The sequence below is a fragment of the Ochlerotatus camptorhynchus genome, unplaced genomic scaffold, assembly GCF_037179485.1.
Source record: "Ochlerotatus camptorhynchus isolate MF236.1 unplaced genomic scaffold, CSIRO-AGI_Acam_v1.1 ptg000077l, whole genome shotgun sequence".
Lineage (NCBI taxonomy): Eukaryota > Metazoa > Arthropoda > Insecta > Diptera > Culicidae > Ochlerotatus > Ochlerotatus camptorhynchus.
The window spans coordinates 8,087,742-8,110,367 of record NW_027040567.1 but is presented as its reverse complement, the minus strand read 5'-3'; the positions used below and the strand labels follow the sequence as shown (position 1 = coordinate 8,110,367).

The following is a 22,626-nucleotide window of genomic DNA, read 5'->3' as shown; positions in this document are numbered from 1 at the left end:
ATCGGGATAATCATCTCTCTTTACCAAAGTCAAAGTCCTCCGTTGGAGAGAGATGGTAAGGGGTATCAACTCCCCCCCCCCCCCGCCAAAGTTAAAGTACATTACTCTAGATTGGAGCTTACCATCAATCATACTGTCATTGGTTAAAAGGTACAGTAGCAGCACCTCCCCTACACGTGTCTCCTCGGGACCGTCATGTCGACGATGACAAAAGCACATCCAAGTGGTAGAGATAACAATAGCTGCAATTTCCAAAACCTACGACTAGATGCATCCCTTCAGATAACAACTTGAGTGCGGTACAATCTATATAACTGTTTCAAACACATCTTCGGTACATGAGCAGATCGGTTATCAACTCTTTTTGCCAGTGGTGGCTGGGCGGGGGTGGGAGGATTTACTGCACTTCACGCTTTTTGCCAATTATCGAAACGCCAAGTCTTCGGAAAATCATTTGTGCAGAATTAATCTGCGAGTTGATAAGCTGATCCGACCCATCGTTCGAAATTTCTCACGTTTGTGTATTGCCAAAATAAACGATGTTTTTACACACTGAGCGAAAATTCACAATTTTGACGTAGGACTACGTCTTTGATTTCTATATGGGAGTACACTTTGTGAAAACCAAAAAGGAACATGTAACAAATTAAGAAAGATTTTGAACGTTAATAACTCAGCTGCCCCTGGTCCAATTTCAATAATTTTACTACCAATCAATCAGAAATATGGCTACGCATCGATAACAATGCTTCCGAATGTTGATTTTCAACAAGAAACTATTGAAAAACTGGTAAATGTCCAGCATTGTCCAAAAGCGTCGAATTAACTAACAAATCCTTTGTAGAGATGAACCAGCCTAAGGCTGAAAGTCTCGTTAATAAAGGAAAAAAAAAAAAAAAACTAACAAATCCACCAATCATCTTCATGCATATGCTGCTTCCCCAGCACAGTCGTCAGAGAGTAGTAAGTAGACGAAACAAGTAGAAGTGGCATTCGCCTCCGATCCTCGGGCGCGTTCGAATAGGGAGGATGGAATTGCGTAATATTTTGCACACTCATCGCCATATTCAGAACCAAACGCAAATTCTTCGAGATAACCACCATCTGTCGTCTGGCTCGCCGTGGCGGTGTCTGACGTATCTCTGGTCTGATTTACGAGGTGTGCTGAAGGTGTTCCTAAAAAGTGAGATCCGTGATGCTGTCACCTACACTAAACACGCCAAGCGTAAGCGGCCATGGATGTCATCTACGTTTTGAAGTGACAGAGACGCACTCTGTTTGGTTTCGAAGGTTAAATCATCACCAACTTTGGCAACAAAACGGCTCTTTTCAGGGCCACCAAGCTTATTACAGTAATGAGTAGGAATAGAATTCATCTGCCTGTTTGTCCATATTCCGAACCAACGATCACACAAAATGCTCATGTCATCAAACTGGAAGCAGGGGTACAAATTATTTTGTTCAACCTTGATCAACGTTGAATCGCCACGGCTGGATATTTTCGATGGAAGAAGCAACAATCTAGCATCTAATTCGACGAAGACGGCAGGAAACATTTGTGAAGCCGAGTTATTTACGAAAGAGAGTGTCGATGAAGAGAATCGATCAATGTAGATAGGACCTATTGAAAATTGAAGCGAGATTTGTTTTTTGTTTCGTTTTAACCCTAAACCATTGATAAACAGGTGTCCACTTTTTTTAATGAACAGTCCTTATATACAATTTTCATACTGCCGTACTCTAACGGAACTATCAACTCTATACTTTCATCTCCTCATCTATCGTATATACACACTCAGCAACGTTTTCCTTGTTCGGTAATTTTTTACCGAAAAAAATCGGTAAATGAAGAATGTTACAGATTTTTCGGTAAACAAAAATAATTTTACCAACGTTCGGTTGTGTTTTACCGAAGTGACGGTAATCTGTCTTTTATATTGACGAACTTCGTTAAAAAGAGTACAGTGAGAACTGTAAAGCAAAGCAAACGCCGAATTCGGTTAAAAAATACCGAACAAACTGCAAATTACAGAAACGTTTACCGAACTTCTGTAAATAATTCCAGACTGTCAATCGAAAGACGGTCATATTTATTTCAAGTGTTAAAGTAAACAGTAACAGTGGAAAGTGATCGGAAAATCCAGTGAAAACAATGTAAGTATGTTCGCAAATACAGATGAATAATGCATCTATGAAATATTCCTAATGAGATTGATAATTACATGTATTTCTTTCATTTTTATGATTGCTCTTCAGACACAGCCAGGAATTCTGTGCTTTCGGGATCAGGTTCCAATCAATGTTTCTGGACTGGCATCCCCATGGTAGCCACCTGCGAAAAGAATACTCCAGCGAGCAATATATGTTATTTTAAAATATATTGTTACCTAGATGTTTACTATTGAATAAAATCTCGTTTATTATAATGCAAAAATAGCTTTAAATTTTAATTCACCGGAAAAAAAAACAAAAAATACACAAGATCAACAAATTTTCATTTACGGGACAGTTCAGTAAAAAATTACTGAATAGTTCGGTAAATAATTACCGAATTGTTCGGTAATTTTGACAGCTCATCAAAAAATCTGTTTACCGATCGTTCGGTAATCGTTTAGATTACCGAACTGATTACCGAACGTTCAGCTGTTGAAAGTTCGGTAAAAAATTACCGAATACGGTAATAATTTCTAAGTGTGTAAATGACCACTTTAGTCTGTTATTTGAAATTAACATCTGCAACAATGAAAACCGTTAACTTCACGCAGAAGTAATACAATCATAAATATAGTGAAAGTATAATTCCATCAATTTATGTCACTTGGGCAGTCAGTGGCTGGACTTATTTGACAGAGCTTTTTCTTCATCTTCATCGATTGCGTGACAAACCACAGTGACTAAACCAACTATTTTGAAGTCAACATTCCTAGTTGAGCATTCAGTCGGTTAACAACGTCCTGGTTTCAGTTGCGCGGCATCTAGTTTTTTCGGTGTTTTTTTCCGCCCGAGCGGTTTTTTTCACCCCCCATTGGGTGCCCCAAGTGACCAGTGTCCAACAGAGGAAGTGGAATTCCATCGGCCGAGCCCCTTGGAGTTACCATCCAGCTTTAATTCATCCCGGTAATCCATCACCGGAGTTAACGGCGTCGTCAAGTCCATAATTTTTTCACGCCGTCGCGAGGGTGTGCAAGTGATAGTGAAGCGTGTCGTATCACCAGCTTGCTGACCCACCAACACCAACCATCACCACCGGATAGCAGCGTGGACCAACACCAACGCACCACGTGATAACAGCGTTTCCACACACACGCTTTGTGCCGGTGTAGTTAAGTAGCGAATAAGTTTTATTTATTGCCCCTTTGTTTTAGTTTCCCCTTTCTCCCATCCCACGCAAATATTTTCTTCTTCTTCTTCTTTTTTCTCTTGTCCCTGTGTGTTCCCTGTGTGTAGTTGTTTTGTATCTATTGCGGTGGCAGTTGCCCCGCAATGGATGGTAATAGTGATGGCGGGGGGAATACCCTTCCTGCCCTTCCCACTGAAGACGAACTGTCCGACGTGGAAACGTCAGCCACGGTGAAGAAGTACACCGGAACCATCCCGAAGCGGCCCAGGCGAAAACGAGCACCGGAGCCCGTACCGCCTACCCCATCTCCTCCTACCCCGCCTAATCCATCGCCACCAACACCACCAGCACCGTCACCCCCCGCACCACCAAACCCGTTTCCCTCTACCCCACCTAATCCCTCTCCCCCCACACCGCCAAAACCGTCTCCCCCTACTCCGCCTAACCCCGCCAAGAAAACAAAAACTGCCCCCCGCCATAAGTCATACCCAGACGCCTCGACAGGCCCATGGGTTGTTTTTTTCCGACCCAAACAAAAACCGCTTAACGTTAACCAGATCGAAAAAGATCTATTCAAACGTTTCTCGTCAGTGACCGACATTTTGAAGGTGAGGCCAGACAAACTGCGCGTCACTGTTGGTAACCGCAAGCAGGCGAATGAGATTGTTGCCTGCGAGCTTTTTACGATAGAGTACCGCGTTTACATTCCCAGTCGTGACGTGGAAATCGAAGGAGTGGTCACCGAAGCGAGTTTGACCTGCGATGACTTCTTGAAGAGGGGGGTTGGTGTCTTCAAGAACCCCGTTCTTCCAGAAGTCAAGATTCTTGACTGCACCCAAATGCAGTCAGCATCCCTCGACGGGACAAAAAAAAAATCTATTCGCTGACTGACTCGTTTCGAGTGACTTTCTCCGGATCGACTCTGCCAGATTACGTCCGAATTGGGAGGGTTCGACTTCCTGTGCGGTTGTTTATACCAAGGGTGATGAACTGCACCAAGTGCAAACAATTAGGCCACACCGCCGCCTTCTGCGGCAACAAGCCACGATGCGATCAGTGCGGCGAGAAGCATGCGGAGGGTGCTTGTGGTGCTCCTCCTAAATGTGTTTATTGTTTGGCACCTCCGCATCCTCTCGCAGATTGCCCGAAGTATAAACAGCAAGGAAAAAAACTTGAACGGTCTCTGAAGGCGCGCTCTCAGCGTTCCTTTGCGGAGATCTTGAAGACTTTCAATCCTCCTCCCAAAATCACTCCGGAAAAAGAAAACAATAATCCGTTCAATCTTCTCCCAGTTGACGAGGACGACACTGACTCAGAGGGCAATGACGGAAGTCCTTTTGTTTTCAAAGGTCCTTCAAGGAAGCGATCCAAGAATGACTCGCAGAAAACTAAAAAAACTGACTCCCAAGCCCACTTGGATAAATCAAGAGGTCACGGAAATAAACCGAAACCCAATCCACCGGGTTTTAAGCCTGTCGATTATGACAAAGAATTTCCGGGGCTTCCGGGAACATCTAAAATCCCAGATGTCCCAGTTTTGCAACCAGAACAGCAGAACGCCATGTTCACGCTTTCTGGAATTGTGGACAGCATTCTCGATCTGTTCAACATCACTGACCCTCTTCGGAGCATCATTAACATGATGCTTCCAATCGTGAAACCTTTTCTGAAGCAATTTGCTTCATTCGTATCCTTCGATGGATAATTTTCCAAAAAATGATACGGTATCTCTCCTTCAATGGAATTGTAGAAGCATTTTACCAAAACTAGACATATTCAAATTTTTACTGCATAACATACACTGTGATGCGTTTGCTCTCTGCGAAACATGGCTCTCTCCAGATGTTAACCTTTCTCTTCACGACTACAACATTATCCGTCTCGATCGTGCAGATTCGTACGGTGGGGTGCTCCTAGGGGTCAACAAACAACACTCATTCTACAGAATCGACCTTCTTCCAGTGTCAGGTATTGAAATTGTCGCATGTCAGGTGAATATTAGAGGTAAAACCTTCAGTATTACCTCGTTATACATCCCTCCGAGAACGGCTGTTTCTCGGCGAGCGCTATCTGACATCTGCTCAGTGCTACCTGAGCCGCGGTTGATCTTAGGGGATTTTAATTCCCACGGTACAGGCTGGGGAGAGCTGTATGATGACAACCGCTCAACCATCATCTATGACCTATGCGACGATTTCAATATGACCATTCTAAACACCGGTGAAGTAACTCGAATAGCCAAACCTCCAGCAAGAGAGAGCAGACTAGACTTGTCACTCTGTTCGAACTCACTATCATTGGAATGCATGTGGGAGGTAATCCAAGACCCCTATGGTAGTGATCATTTGCCCATCAAAATTTCGATTTTCAACGGTTCATCTTCACAGTGTCCAATCAACATCGCGTACGATCTCACGAGAAACATCAATTGGGAAGAATACGCGAACGCGGTCCGTGACGGTTCAGAATCGGTCGACGTTCTCTCTCCATTGGATGAGTACTCCTTCCTATCGCGGCTCATAGTGGATTGCGCGCTTCAAGCACAAACGAAGCCTGTTCCTGGCACTACCATTCGCAAACGTCCTCCCACTGTGTGGTGGGAATGCACCGACGTGAATAAAGAGAAGTCTACCGCGTTTAAACAGTTTCGTAAATACGGTTCCCGCGAATACTTTGAGCGGTATACGGAGCTAGAGGAAAAGTTTAAGAGCTTGGTCAGGGCCGCTGGAAAACGATGACATGGACTCCCCGTTTTTGATGGTAGAATTCTCAATTGCTCTTCTTTCATGCAATAACTCAGCTCCGGGAATTGATCGAATCAAGTTCAACCTGCTCAAGAACCTCCCAGAAGTCACAAAGAGGCGATTGTTGAACTTATTCAATCGATTCCTTGAGCTCAACGTTGTTCCGGATGATTGGAGACAAGTGAGAGTTATCGCCATCCAGAAGCCCGGTAAACCCGCTTCGGATCATAATTCGTACCGTCCCATCGCGATGCTGTCGTGTATTCGGAAGCTGTTAGAAAAAATGATTCTTCTTCGTCTGGACAAGTGGGTCGAGGCGAATGGCTTACTCTCAGATACGCAATTTGGATTCCGTAGGGGCAAAGGGACGAACGACTGCATTGCGTTGCTTTCAACTGAAATCCAATTAGCCTATGCTGAAAAACAGCAGATGGGTTCAGTTTTCTTGGACATTAAAGGGGCGTTTGATTCTGTTTGCATCGACATCCTTTCGGACAAACTCCATGCGAGTGGGCTTTCTCCGATTATCAACAATTTCCTGTTTAATTTGTTGTCCGAGAAACGAATGAGCTTCTCTCATGGCAACACGGAAATTGCACGAATCAGCTACATGGGTCTTCCACAAGACTCATGTTTAAGTCCCCTCCTGTACAACTTCTATGTCAAAGACATTGATGAATGTCTGGCCGAAAATTGCACGCTAAGGCAGCTTGCAGATGACGGCGTGGTTTCCATGGTTGGACCAACAGCACCGGACCTGCAAGGACCATTGCAAGATACCTTGGATAATTTGTCTACTTGGGCAATGAATCTGGGTATCGAATTCTCTCCGGAGAAAACAGAGATGGTTGTTTTTTCTAGGAAGCTTTATCCAGCACAGTTTCAGCTTCAACTTATGGGTAGAACAATCACTCACAGCATGTCGTTTAAGTATTTAGGTGTCTGGTTCGATTCCAAGTGCACTTGGGGAAAACACATAGCGTATCTGAGGCAGAGATGCCAACAGCGAATCAATTTCCTTCGTTCCATTACCGGCACTTCATGGGGAGCCCATCCGGAAGATCTGATAAGACTCTACAAGACCACCATTCTCTCGATTTTGGAGTACGGTAGCTTTTGCTTTCAATCGGCGGCGGGGACGCACATATTGAAGCTCCAAAGGATTCAATATCGTTGCATTCGAATCGCGCTAGGTTGTATGCAATCGACGCATACCATGAGTCTTGAAGTTCTTGCGGGCGTCCTCCCCTTAACAAATCGTTTTGCGGATTTATCGTTCCGGTTCCTCATCCGCTGTGAAGTCATGAACCCGCTGGTGATCGAAAACTTTGAGAAGCTGCTAGAGCGGAATCCTCAAACACGATTCATGAGCTTGTACTACGAGTACATGACTCTGGACATCGTCCCCTCCTCGTTCAACCCCAATCGCGCTGTCTCCCATCATTTCAGTGGTTCTTCCGTGAGATTCGATCTCACAATGAGGCAGGAGATTCAAGGAATTCCAGAGCCTCACCGTGCCCTGATTGTCCCAACTATTTTTGCGAACAAATACCGCCACGTCCCCACCGAGAAGAGATTTTTCACAGATGGGTCGGTGATAAATGCGTCCACTGGTTTTGGAGTATTCCACGATCTTCATAGCGCCTCATACAAGCTTCAAAAGCCGTGTTCGGTATACGTTGCTGAACTAGCAGCTATATCGTACACGTTAGAGCGTATTGCCTCACTTCCACCTGACCATTATTTCATTTTTACGGATAGCCTAAGCTCCCTGGAGGCTATGCGTTCAATGAGGCCGATGAAGCACTCGGCGTATTTCCTCCAGGAAATACGATCGTCATTGAGTACTTTATCAAACAGCTCACATGTCATCACCTTGGTATGGGTCCCTTCTCATTGCTCTATCCCGGGCAATGAGAAAGCGGACTCGCTGGCCAAGGTGGGCGCTATGGAAGGCGATATTTACGAGCGACAAATCGCCTACCACGAATATTTCACGATTTCTCGTCAGCAAGTCCTCGCCAACTGGCAACAAAAGTGGAATGATGGTGATCTGGGAAGATGGCTACATTCTATTGTCCCACAGGTGTCGATCAAACCCTGGTTCAAAGGGTTGGATATGAGTCGTGATTTTATTCGTGTAATGTCCAGGCTCATGTCCAATCACTGTTCGTTAAACGCCCACCTCTTCCGTATTACGCTTGCCGACAGCAACTTGTGCACCTGTGGAAACGGTTATCACGACATCGAGCATGTTGTTTGGTCCTGCTCCTTGCATCATGAGGCGAGATCCGTTCTGTGTGATTCCCTTAGGGTCCGAGGAAAACAACCCTTTAAGCCAATTAGAGACGTCTTGGCTTGCCGTGATATCGACTTTATGAAGCTTATTTACGACTTTCTTAAAGCTGTTGATTTATGTGTTTAGTGTTTTGTGTTTTAGTCATCCTTTACGTTTAAGTTTTAAATTAGTTCAAAATGCTTTCCCTTGTCCTCCCTCCAAATGATAAATAAATGTAATCCCTAATCTCGAGTAAACCGCGAGTAATCGGCCCCCGTTCTACTAACATTAGTTGTAAGAAAATGATATTCACACACAATTATGTAAAAATATTCGGCTCCGCAAAGCTAACGCATTTGAGCCTTGACAAATAAATGGATTATAAAAAAAAAAAACTATTTTGAAGTGAAGTTGGAAAAATTAGTGTTAATTTCTGTTACATATGATGCATATAAATGGAGCGTTATACCAACCATCATTACGAAACTAACGATTTTAAATTGGCTCACTACTTGACTAGCCTATTGGTCCCAAGCAAACGATTAACGTACCTCATTCAAGTCGAAATTCTACTACTACACAATGTTTGTATTGATTTGCTATGAAAGTTTGACAGATACAATGAGTGGTTAGTGGATTTTTCTATGTTCCGAGGGGTGAATCGATTAGCTTGGGACCGAAGAGAGTACCAGAGCTGAGCCAAAAAGTTGAGCACGTTTCTTCGCGACCTTCAGGTCTTACAGTTACCTCTATAGTTATTAGACTGATGCAAAATTTGACTTTTTCGCTCCACAGTGCTTAAATGGTTTCAAATCGGATCCTGATTAGCCTCCCAAAGTTACAACTCATTTGGTTAGAAACAGACTTCGCACAAGCCATTTGAAGTTTACATGTAAATTACTATGGGAAATCTCAACTTTTTGTTCATTGCCTTCTAGTCTTTTTCCATATTGAGCTGCGAAACAGTTCGATAGCCATTATTAAAGAAAATTTTCTCAGCTACAATTTTGCTGAAGATCGTTTCTATGTAAAACGAGACAGGAAAAAGTTATTAATTATTTAAGAGATTGGTAAACTTGTGACATAATCAAGCAGCTGCTCTGTAGGCAACACTGTATTTTGCAGTGTGACATAGTAGCCATGATTTTTGTGTCCTATTCAACGCCCCAGAAACACCAATGTTGCCTGCTGAGCAGTTGATTGAGCATGATCATTAGACATCAGCGCATTGAACCATTGATAACTTTCGATCCTTGCATTTAATCAACAAGTGGTAGCTTAGTGGTAATCTGGTAACAAGTGGTAATGGTGGTAACAAGTGGTAATCTTGAGCAAAGTTGTAGCTGGGAAAATTTCCTAAAAGTACAATTGAAAGTTTTTGAAGCAGACCGATATGGTGAATTATTAGATAGACATGAACAAAAATCTTGGTTTTACCATAGTAATTCCCATACAAACTTCAAATGGTTTGTGCCATCTCAGTTTCTCACCTAATGGGGTCAAATTTTGAGAGGCTAGTCAGGATCCGATTTGGAATCGTTTAAGTATTGTGGAGCGAAAATTTCAAATTTTGCATCACTCTAATAGTTATACATCATTCAACAGTCGGGAAGACATTCCACTTTTCTATGATGATACTATGGGAGAGCATAGTGTGGATTATTTTGCCAACGAAATTGAATTTACTATCAACTCTTATTATACAACTGTAAATTTGTTTGGTATTTTTCCAATTGCAATCAGCTCATACCTTCCCTGCAATTTATACTTTGGTCATAATGCGGAGATTTCGTGAATTTAAATTATAATCTCAATTTATTCAACCATTAAATCAGATCAAATTGCGGCATGCAATGAGTCTGAGCCCTACTCACATTGTAGATGCCATATATAAACGGATTATAGCAGCTGTTGCTCATAGCGAGCCAATCGCAAACGAACCAAATGATGTTGATGTATCGGTACCTGTGGAAATCGAAATGGAAATGCAGTGAGTATGAGAAACTAATTTTAATCATTTAATTGCATTATAATTCGCAAAACGTTCATTACTTACGCGTTCACCTCGGGCCACGTGACATGCAGGACGTTGTACAGTTGCAGCGGAAACCAGCAGAAAGCAAACAGCGCCACCACGATTATCAACATCTTGATGACCTGTGTAAATGGAACGGCGTTCGTGTTTAGTGTGACTGATAGTAGCTCGCTCACATTCGTACCTTTTTCTTGTTCTTCAGCATCGTTATGTCCCGGGAGTCCTGTGCATTGCCGGGTGTTTTCGAGCCCCACAACCGCAGAGCCATCTGAATGTAGACGAAGCTGATGACGCACAGTGGGACGAAGTACTGCACCAAAGTCAGGATGTACCGGTAGAGTAGCATCTCGGACTCCTCGAAGTTGACCACTTGGCAGAATGGTTTCGTGATGTTGACGTAGGTTTCGTTGGTTTCGTCTATCGGTAGGGTTGAGATGGAAAGTTACAATGGGTCTTTATTGGAAAAATCGCAATATCGACAACTCACTGAGACTGACTATTGATATAGGAACCACCCGCAGAGCAAACAGGGTCGGTGCGGCCAGCGCAAACGACAGCATCCAGATGGCACTGATGACGAATTTGGAGATGTTTTTTGATGCACGTGCCCTGCAAATGGGGTTTTCATTTTAGATACAGTTCCCAACAAAGTAGGAGCATCTTCTACCTAAGCGGATTTATTATGGCCCGATGTCGGTCGACGGCAATAGCCGTCAAGGTAAAGACTGAAACGTTGACGCTCAGCAGTTGCACAAACGGGCAAAACGGACACATAAAATCCGGCAGGTTCCACCGCTGCAGAACGGCCGCCTGAAATTGGAACGGGATGGCAAACATTCCAATGGTGACGTCCGCCAGGGCCAGGTTAGCTATGAACATGTTTGTAATCGTTTGCATTTGCTTGGTCGTCAGGACGATCCATATCACCAACGAGTTTCCTATCACAGCTAGAATACTGATTGTACCGTAGAAAATCGATAGCAGCACGATCAGCCCCACCGGAACATCATACAGAACATCTGCGGGGGATGGGAACGGTGGGGAAAGGTGGGACGGTTTATTTTCAGATTTTGTTAGCACTTCTCGAAATGGACGCAGTGTGCGATTATTACGACTTACCTTGCTCATGGATGATTTCTACATCGCTACTATTCAGTGTGATGTTGTTTGCATAATGAAAGGCGATTCCGTCTGCAACTCGCATTCTGAAAGGAGGAGAGAGAATGAAATGGAAGTGTTTCAAAAGCGTATCGGAATCGTTGAGCTGTACATATTTAAATTTAAATTTTCGATAGATGAAAATGGACTTGTTGAATCGCACCATCGCATGCCGTACTATAACGGAACCATCAACTCTATACTTTCATCTCATCATCTATCGTATAAAACGTCCACTTTAAGGGTGATATTTGACGTTAAGCATCTCCAACTATTAATGGATAGATAGAGCCTTTCGATTCTTAGTTAGTTAATTAGTTAATTGAAGAAATGCTCAAGGTAACAAAAGTAAGAATCGTCTTTTTGAGCCTGTTTTTGTTATGGTAAATGCAGTCATAGTTTTACCTGTAGTAAATCTACGTAGCGTTTTAGTTTGTATTGGATACACTGGATTAGGCGCATTTTTTTAAATAAATTATTGCATTTTTAAAGATGAGCTATTTTAAAAGGGAATTGTCATTAAGAAATTTCTCGCTCGCGGAATCAATCTTACTCATCCATTTTGCTTTTGAATCAGCTGGAGAACAGAAGTGCGCGATTGTTCTTATTTTTTCAAGTTTGAGTTAGTTGAGTTTCATACGTTAAAGTTTTCCTAGAAGCAAAACTTACTTTAGGTTACAAGTAGTGAGTGAGTTTTTTTTTCATAAAGTGGTTTAAGAAAAGTTTATTTCATAAATTTAAATTAAGTTGACTTCCTCCTGGTCTTCCTGTGAATTCCATTCGAATATTCCTGTAGATCTTCCTCTGGACTTGCTTCATATCAACCTTCATCCATATCTATCAACTTCTTCCAGCTCTTTTTGTAGACTTCATCCAGATCTTCCTGTGAACATTCCCCAGCAGAACAGTGGAATTCCTCCTGCTAAAGTCCTGTGCTCCATCAGCACTATTCTATTTGGAAATTCCCTTCCTGTGAACTTTCGGTGTAATTTCTGCAGAACACCAGTAGGATTCCTGCTCTTAAAGTTATTTGGCGTATAGTACTACTCTATTTGGGAATTCCCGACTACAATTCCTTTAACTTCTCTTCGGAAGTTGCATCATATTCTCTTCGGAAGTTCCTTCAGCTTCTTTTCGGAAGTTCCTTCAGCTTCTTTTCGGAAGTTCCTTGCATTTCCCTTCGGTAGTTCTTTCACCTCCCATTTGGAAGATCCTGAAACTAGTTACTTTAGGAAGTTCCCTTCGGATGTGTGGTGGATATAGTTGGTGTGAAATAATAATATTAAAATAAATATATAAAAACTTGAGAGTTGTGTCAAGTAATGATACACTCCATTTGAGTTGAACTAAATTAGCGTGAAGCTTGACAGATGTGAGGGGAATAACTGGCAAAGCAAGCAGTGCTGGATAAAGAGGAGAAAATTTGGAGGGTATAAATATGAGCTATGTAAGCTCGTTAACGACATTCTTGTAACTAACTTTGGCAGCGAAGGACATCAGCAGCAGCAGCAGCAGTAACAACATCAGCAGCAGCAGTAATGGAAGCGGAGCAGCATCACTGATTTGTGAAGCTGTTGTACCTGATTAACGGGATGCTGTTTGTTCAGACATGGCTGAGGCTGGAAACCTCGGTCAGGTCACGACAATGGCGCAGTTGGTAGATTGCTAGGTGCTAGCTACAATTTAGTGAAAAAGTAAGTATAGTGGAATAAAAACTACTCTCCGACGGAAGGGCGGAGTAGTAGAAATGTTTCCCGGTAGGCTCCCAGGGAGTAGGCCGGGAGATAAGACCGAGTAAAGAAAAAATCCCGTCGGAAGGGCGGTGTATTGGAAAACGTCTCCGGTAGGCTCACTGACGAAAGGGCAGTGGAGTAGGCCGGGAGATTAAAAAAAATAGATTGATAATGAAAATGTTCCCGGTAGGCTCTCTGACGGAAGGACAGTGGAGTAAGCCGGGAGATTTATAAAAAAAAAGAAACTAAACCTCTTTATGTAGAGGAGATGATGTCTTCGGTAGGCTCCCTGATATCATAAGCAGTGGAGTAGGCCGGTGGACGATAGCAAATCAAACATGAACAATAAATTTTCCCTGATTGGAAGAATTGGGAGGTGAAAATAAAAACAAACTTCTCATAATTAGCGCAGTGAAAGTCCGGTAGGCATCCTGATGGAGGTAGGCCGTTACATCGGAACATAGAATGTTGATGGCAATGTTGATGATGAAGTGTGATCATGACAATGTTGATGATAATGATTGTGATAGCTACGTTGAAATTGAAGTTTATGAAAATGTTAAAGTGCAGAGTTGAAGCTAATATTGACATTGAAAGTGATCATTATTTTGATGGCAAAATTTAAGTTTTTTGATATTGAAATTAACGATGAAAGTAGAGATATATTTTAAAGTCGACAGATTAATTGAAAATGGTTCTAATGTTGGAGTTTTGGCAACGTTGAAGTAAAGATAGCGATTTTTTTAATATGTTGTCGAGGTTAAAGTTGACGGCTTTGTTGATGTGGTCATTCTAAAGTTGAAGTTAATTTCAATGTTAAAGATGGTAGCCATAATGATGATTAGGTTAATAAAAATAGAATGAGGGAATAATAGCAACCGATGGAAACTAACAAGTAACAATTTTGGTTTTATGAGTGTTCTATAAACAATCGTGCAGACTTATAGAATGCTATAGAACCTCTATAAAGCTTGCAATGTTACTTGGGCGAAGAGAATACCAGAGCTGAGGCAAAAAAGTTGAGCACGTTTCTTCGGGACCTTCTCGTCTTAGAGTTACCCTTTATGATAATAGTGAATGATCGAATTGAGCGTGAGGGTTCAGTTGTCAATACACAACTCAAACGTGATGATGAGCGGACATGAGGTGACATTTTTGACTAACTAAAACTCAAAGCTACTGTAGCTGATATCCGATAAAGTTGTGGAATCGATTGAGCTAAATGTCGAAAACAAAACAAATGAGAACGGATGAGGGGTTAGTGATTTGTAAAATGATGTTGAAGTTGGTGGTTTTATATAAGTTTATTGCAATGTTAAAGTTGATGAGGATGTGGCAATTGAAATGTATGTTCAAATATACGGATATAAATTTAAAAAAAATATAGTATTGAAAATGATAGTGTTGTTGAAGTTAAACAATATATGTTACCATTCAACATTGAATTTGATAAAGAGTTAAAAGATGTTGGCAATATTGAAGATGACGGTAATGATACTTGTAATTGTGAAAATTGAATTGTAGTTGATGAATTGATTGACCTGGTTAATGCAAACGAAGTTATATTGAAGGGCATATTAGCATTGTGAATCATTTGAAAAAAAAAATTGCATCCGCTATCACAGAGTTCTTCTACAGCTGTCAAAGTTCCAGTGTGCTGTTTATTAAAAAAATTAACACAGTGTGCATTGACAAATTTAAAGTATTTTACTGGCGATTCTCTGCAAATCTTAAAGATTCGATTGAACATCTTTTTTATTTAACTTATGACGAGAGGATGTAATTTTAGGTCAGAGTCAACGTTGAAGTCGATTGGCAATGATAATGATTTGGGCGAATTGGGCTGTATGATGACGTTGAGATTGATGGCATAATAGAAGGTGATAGGAATGTTAAACAAACTGACTATTATATTACATGTAATGATGATACTAAAGATACTGTTTAAATTGATTACGCATTTGAAGTAGATGCAATGTTAAAGGTAATGCTCATGATTGAATTTATGTGAATGTTGAAATTCATACATATGTTGACGCTGATGTTTGTGTTGTAGATGACAGCAATGATAAAGTTAATGATAATTTTGAAGTTGATGATGAAACTGAAGTTAATGATAAACACTCGTATGTTTAAGACATGCCATTTTTTTTTAACGATAGTAACACTGATGATGACAGTAATAAGTTAACCGTTAAGTTGCATTTGCAGGCAATGTGGAATATATTAATTATTGCAAGCTTGAAGTGATTGTAAATTTTCATGAACACGGTTATGTTCAACTTTATCTCTATGCTGTAGTTCGTTTTATGTTGATGTTTATAGCGTTTTGGAAATTTATGATAGTATTGAAATTAATGATGATGATAATACTGAAGATAATGGAAAAAGTTGAAATTGATGTCATTGTTGTAGTTAATGTAGAAATGAGGAATTTTATAATAATAATTAATAAAAACAATATGCTTGAATACTGTTTTGGTTGTATAAGTTAGCAAAAACAAAATAATTTTGCAAATTTACTCTAGAGTACAGGAGGGGAAGAATGTGGTGGATATAGTTGGTGTGAAATAATAATATTAAAATAAATATATAAAAACTTGAGAGTTGTGTCAAGTAATGATACACTCCATTTGAGTTGAACTAAATTAGCGTGAAGCTTGACAGATGTGAGGGGAATAACTGGCAAAGCAAGCAGTGCTGGATAAAGAGGAGAAAATTTGGAGGGTATAAATATGAGCTATGTAAGCTCGTTAACGACATTCTTGTAACTAACTTTGGCAGCGAAGGACATCAGCAGCAGCAGCAGCAGTAACAACATCAGCAGCAGCAGTAATGGAAGCGGAGCAGCATCACTGATTTGTGAAGCTGTTGTACCTGATTAACGGGATGCTGTTTGTTCAGACATGGCTGAGGCTGGAAACCTCGGTCAGGTCACGACAGGATGTTCCTTGAATCTTTCCCTTATCAAAAACTACCATCAAGTTTTCGAACTTTTGCACCTTTGTTCTTCTTCCAGATTTTCTGGTGGATTTCATCCAAATCTTCCTGGGAGCGACATCCGGATCTTTTTGTGGACGTCCTGTGGATATCCTCCATATCTTCTTTTGGACTTCCTCCATATCTTCCATTGTACTTAGGTATCGTCCATTAATTATGTCACACTTTTAAGGGGGAGGGTTTTTTTGGAAACTGTAACGAGCCATACAAAAAATAATAATGTCCATATAAAAAACGTAACAGAGGTGGGAGCGGGGTGGGCATGAAAAGGGGCCAAATTTGCGTGACATAATTAATGATGTGAAGTATCCTGCTATCTGTCACTTGTGTATCTCATTAAATGATTCAACTTCACTTGTTGATGGTTTATCCAAGATTGATTTTGTTGTTAAAATTTAACTTACCCTAAACTGGAGGTATTTGAAGTCATTATGTATTTGCTAGCAAATCAGTGATCGATACATAGATCGACCAAGAGAGGGAGAGAAATGATCAGAAGCAGCGCTGCGGCTTTCCCACGTTACATGTCGCATGGTGACAACGCCGCTTGGAAACAGGCGTAGTGCATTGGCTTAGTAATTAGATCCTTTCCTAGGAAATTGATTATGCAGTACCTCGAAACTTATTGTAGGGTCGATGACTCGTGACAGTTACGGAATTTTGACTCAGCAGTGGTGCAACAAATGCGATCTGCTGGAAATGAACCGAATTCGATGGCGTCTGTTATGCAGATGCCACAATGGACCTTCCCTTACTCTAGTTCTTCCTGTGGACTTGCTCCAGATCTCCTTTTTTTCTTGTTTTGTTTACCGTCGATCTTGTTTTCCGTACTGAGCACCAATGCTACCGACGCCAGGGAGGCAGCTCCTACACCTGGACCCTACCTAGCGAACCGACCAACGGCTTTACTTCCCTTCCGAAGAAAGGCGTGATTATGCCTCATGAAAATGCCGGCGGGATTGAACCCAGGCCTTTTAGGGAGAGAAATCACGCTTACCACTACACCACTGGTACCGCTTGAGAGCTTTTTGTGGGCTTCCTCCAGATTTTCCACTGGATTTCCTTCTAATTTTCCTGTGAACTTCTTCGAAATCTTCCTATGAGCTTTTTCTTAATCTTCCTGAGGACTTCCTCCAGATCTTAATATGAACTTTCTCCAGATCTTCCTCTGGACTTCCTCCAAATATTCCTATGAACATCCAGATCCAGATCCTATTGAACCTCCTCCTGTTATTCCTGTGGGCTTCCTCCAGGTCATTCTGTGGACTTCCTCCTGATCTTCGTGTGGTTTTCCTTCAAATATTCCTGTATACTTCTTCCAGATCTTCCTGTGGACTTCCTTCAGATCAACCTGTGGATTTCATCATTACCTGCTTGTAAACTTCTTCTAATAGGCTTCATCCAGATCTTCCTGTGAACTTTCTCCAGAGGACCAGTGGAAGCACTATTCTATTTGGAAATTCCCATCGATAATTCCTTCAATTTCTCTTTGGAAGATCCTTCATCTTCATCTTTTGGAAGTTCCTTGAGCTTCTCATCGGAAGTTTCTACAATTTTCGTTTGGAAGTCCCTTCAGAAGCTCCCGTTGAAAGTTCCCTTCAGAAGTTCTCTTCGGAAGTTCGCTTCGGAAGCTCTCTTCGGAAGCTCTCTTCGGAAGCTCTTTTCGGAAGTTCCCTTCGGAAGTTCCCTTCCCTCCTCAAAAACTACCACTAAGTTTGCGAACTTTTGCCCCAGTACTGAATCGATATTCCTGTAGACATTCTGCAGATCTTCCAGTGAACTATCTCGAGAACTTACTGTTGATTTCATTCAAACTCTCTTGAATTCCTCCAGATATTCCTGTGGGCTTTTCCCTGGTGTTCGTGTGAATTTCCTTAAAATATTCCTGTACACTTCCTCCAGATCTTCCTGTGGACTTCCTTCAGATCAACCTGTCAACTTCTTCCAACTCTTTTTGTTGGCTTCATCCAGATCTTCGTGGATTATTCAGAAGACCAGTGGAATTCCTACTTTTAAAGTCGTTTGCTCCAAAAATACTATTCTTTTTTGGAAATTCCTTCCAAATCTTCCAGAGAACTTTGTCCAGAAGACCAGTAAAATTTCTTCTCCTAAAATCCTGTGTACTTCTCCAGAAGTCCAGTGGAATCCCTCCATCTATAGTCTTGTGTTCCAGAAGTACTATTCTATTTGGAAATTTCCTTCGATAATTCCTTCAACTTCCCTATGGAAGTTCCTTCAGCTTCTCTTCGGAAGTTTCTTCAGCTCCCTTTTGAAAGTTCTTTCAACTTCCCTTTGGAAGATATTACATCTTCCATTTGAAAGTTTTTCAAGCTTCACTTTGGAAATTCTTTCAACTTCCTTTTGAAAGTTTCTCCAACTTCCCTTTAGAAGTGCCTTGTATGTTCCATCAACTTCCCTTCGGAAGTTCCTTCAAGTTTTATTTGGAAGTTCTTTCAACTTCCATTTAGAAGTTCCTTAAGCTTCCGCTCCAAAGTTCGCTTCGGATGTTTTCTTCCAAGGTTTTCTTGAGAAGCTTTCTTCGGGAGATCTCTTCAGAAATTCCCTTTGGAAGATCCCTACAGAAGTTAAATTTGGATGTTCCTTGAACTTGCCTTTGGAAGTTCTTTGAACTTCCATTCCAGAGTTCCTTGAACCTCTCTTTCTCAAAAACTACCATTAAGTTTGCGAACTTTTGCTCCATTGCTCATTTGGGAACTTCTGCCTGATCTTCCCTTTTACTTCCTCTAGATATTCCTGTGGACATTCTCCAGATCTTCCCATTGGATTCTTCCTAATTTTCCAGGGGATTTTCTTCAGATTTTCCTTCAAATCTTCCTGTGAACTTCCTTGAAATCTTCATATGGGTTTTCTTCAGATCTTCCTGTGGGTTTCATCCAGTTCTTTCTGTGGACAGATCTTTTCGTGCTCTTTCTCCAAATCTTCCTGTGGACTTTCTCCAGTTATTACTGTTGACTTCTTCCAGGTCATCCTGTGGATTTCATTTAAATATTCATGTACGCTTCCTCCAGATCTTCCTTTAAACTTCTTTCAGAACAACTTTCATCCATATGTGCCTGTCAATTTCTTTCAGCTCGTTTTGTAGGCTTATCCAGATCTTTCTGTGAACTCTCCCCAGAAGACCAGTGAAATTTCTTCTGCTTAAGTCCAGTGATCCAGAAGCTCTTTTCTTTTTGGAATTCCCCTCCAGATTTTCCTGTGATTTTTTTCCAGCAGTCCAGTGAAATGCCTCTTCCTAAAGTCCTTTGCTCCAGATGTACTATCAGCAATTCCATATAAAAAAGTTATAGTGAGTCTCAGAATTTCATGAAAATTGGTATAGTTCTTCCTTATTAAAAAATATTAGACTCGTATTTTTTTTATTCCGCCATTAGGGTGACCATTTCCGTTTTAAGGTGGTCCGAAAAATCTACTTTTTCAAAAATGCCTTTTTTTCAAAAATTCATTACTTCTGAACCTTTTAACCGATTTTTACGATTGACCCTTCAAATGAAAGATGTTTTAATTTAATTTGAAGAAAAATTATGAAACACTCAGAGATATTGCTTTTTATTGATTTTCACTGCGAGGGTCTTCAACAACTTCTTATTTTAGTATTTTTAATTGAAAGATCATTTAATAATTACATAACATTTAAAAAAATTAGCGAAGTCGGAGAAGTAGTTAAATTAATTTAAAATACTAAAATAAGAAGTTGTTTAAGACCCCTCGCATTGAAAATCAAGAAAAAGCATTTGTAACGTATTTTTTCCTACAAAATCAAATATATCTGAGTGTTTCATAATTTTCTTCAATCTGCATTAAAACATATTTCATTTAAAGGGTCAATGATAACAATCGGTAAAGAGGTTCAGAAGTTATGAATTTTTGAAAAAAGGCATTTTTGAAAAAAAAAAATAGATTTTTCGAATATCTAATATTTTTTGCTACCAATTTTCATGAATTCTGAGACTCACTATACCTTTTTTCTATGGAATTGCTGCTATTCTACTTAGAAAATTCTCTTTTATAGTTCCTTCCACTTCCCTTCGAAAGATCCTTTAACTTCCCTTTGGAAGATCATTCAACTTCCTTTTGGAAGGTGCTTTTACTTTCCTTTGGAAGCTCATTCAACTTCCTTTTGGAAAATCCTTGAACTTCCCTTCAGAAATTCCTTCAAACTTCCCGTCCCAACCAACAATTTTCACAATGTAAACGCTTTGCTCATTTCATTTATACAGCCTCAAGTTGTATTCAAATGCTATACGGTATGAGGTAACCTTTACTAAACCTCTATACAAGCAAATCTGACGAACTTAGTCAGCTACTTATGGCTGTTAGGACGGTTGGGACTAGCTCTGATTGCATATCCATTTACGCTTCTATACAGCAGTTATTCTGCTGTTCAGTTGTGTGTGAACTTGAAAGGCGGTTATTCAACCATTTCCCGATTATCCAATAATCACTTCACAGCTTGATCTTGAAGCCGGGATAAATATTGTTTGGTTTTTTATATGATATGGAGGATTTATTGAATTTATTTTACTGCGAATCAAATTTCTCGAAACTAGTTATAAACACACACACAACCAAATTATTACCCTGCAACGAAACCTGGAATCGAACTCGAGACAATCGCATTGGCAAACCTTGAAACTACCAACTTCGCTACGCCAACACTTTGAGCTGACGTAAGCACGTCTACATGACTTTCTACAACAAAATCGCTGAGTAGAGGCTTTATAATAGTACACATAAGTTACTTTTCTCAACTAGTTAGTTCAGCTCAGGAGCAGAGTAAAAGTTGTGAAACTGCAATGGTCTAAAAATAAACCTAGGTGACTTTAAAAACGCTTCCAAAGTAGCGCTAACACAGTTGATTAGCTGAGTATAGGTTGTGTAGTTGTTGAAGAAGCACTTTTGATGTTTATTTTACTCAGAAAGAGTGGTTGGTTATGTACTAGAAGCCAGCTAATGAGTAATATATTCTCTTTATTAGCTTTGTTTTGCAGCTACAAGTTGAAAGTTGATTAATATTTGCATATAAATGACATTAGCGTTTATTGGCCGCTGTTATTGAGTACGACTGACAAATTGTGTAAAAGTTAAGTAAACGCTCTCCAAAACTAATTTGCTAGCTTCTGCTTAAAGTTGTATCTGCAGATATTTTTCAGCTACTTTACAGCACAATGCTGGAAAAGGTGACTTATTAAGCTGAAAGTGTTAGTTGGGTTAGGAGGTTTCTTCAACTTTCCGTTGGAAGTTCCTTCAACTTCCCTTCGGAAGATCCTTCAATTTCCCTTCCTAAGTTCCTCCAATTTGCCTTTGGAAGTTCCTCTAACTTCCCTTTGGCAGATATTACATGTTTCCTTTGAAAGTTCTTCCAACTTTCCTTTGAAAATTATTCCAACTTCCTTTTGGAAGTTCCTCCAACTTCCCTTTAGAAGTCCCTTGTACGTCATCTCGAAAGTTCCATCAATTTCCCTTCGGAAGTTCCTTAAACTTCCTTTCGGATGAAAATAACCTGGGTACCTCCCCAGATCAAGTAACTCCACCTTTCACTAATAGTTACTTCTATAGTTTAATGCTATTGTTGATTTTCAACGACCCTGTGAGAAGTTAAATGTTTTTTGTGAGGCCTTGCAGTTGACGTAGCTAATAAAGGCCCAATTATAAAGTTAATCACTTTAGCGGTGGCGTGTTTGATCTCTGGTTCAGGTAATGATGATTTCAGTAGGTACATATCAGCTAGGCAGAAGTGCTTTTGACGTTTTTTTAAAGTCAAAAGGTAATTATAAAATCCAATCCAATTTTCGATTAATACCCTTGAGAGGAAAATGCTATGTATTTCCAACAATTCAGCTCATCGAGCCCAGTAGATATTTAATTGTATTTTAATGAAATAACTTCTATCAGAAACATCATCAATTCACGGATATTTCATCAATTCAGTGCCAACATTTCAAAGGGGCGTAATTGCTTTTGTAAACAATGACTTTAGCCGTCAATTTCGCGCGAATGAAATCTTACCTCTCCAAAATTACAATGCTAGCTGGTAGAGGAAACATTCCTCTACCTGCTGGTGTCATTATATTTTATGAGTGAGCTTTTATTCGCGAGAAATCGACGGCTAAAACCATTGTTTACACATGCAATTACGCCCCTTTGAAATGTTGGCACTGAATTATCCCTGTTACACATTCAGGATGATAATGTCACATGCGAGGCACATGTTTTCCTAGCTGACAAAAGGGTAAGTGGATGTAATGTCGGCCTAAATGCCTCTAATTTGGGCCCATACATAAATTCAGCAATCGAATAAATTTTCAATAGCGACCAAA

General features: G+C 40.5%; 1 protein-coding gene across 1 annotated transcript in view; it reads right to left on the bottom strand.

The window, feature by feature from the left end:
• The window catches only part of LOC135697742 (substance-K receptor-like), an 82,451-nt gene that overhangs the window by 10,100 nt on the left and 49,725 nt on the right, over positions 1–22,626 (bottom strand). Inside the window, exons 2-7 of the mRNA XM_065217546.1 lie at positions 11,517–11,602; positions 11,065–11,416; positions 10,885–11,006; positions 10,582–10,814; positions 10,419–10,519; positions 10,237–10,327 (exon numbers count right to left, since the gene is read on the bottom strand). Coding sequence (XP_065073618.1) covers positions 10,237–10,327; positions 10,419–10,519; positions 10,582–10,814; positions 10,885–11,006; positions 11,065–11,416; positions 11,517–11,601 — 984 coding nt within the window. The 5' untranslated portion in view covers position 11,602. The remainder of the gene's footprint in view (positions 1–10,236; positions 10,328–10,418; positions 10,520–10,581; positions 10,815–10,884; positions 11,007–11,064; positions 11,417–11,516; positions 11,603–22,626) is intronic.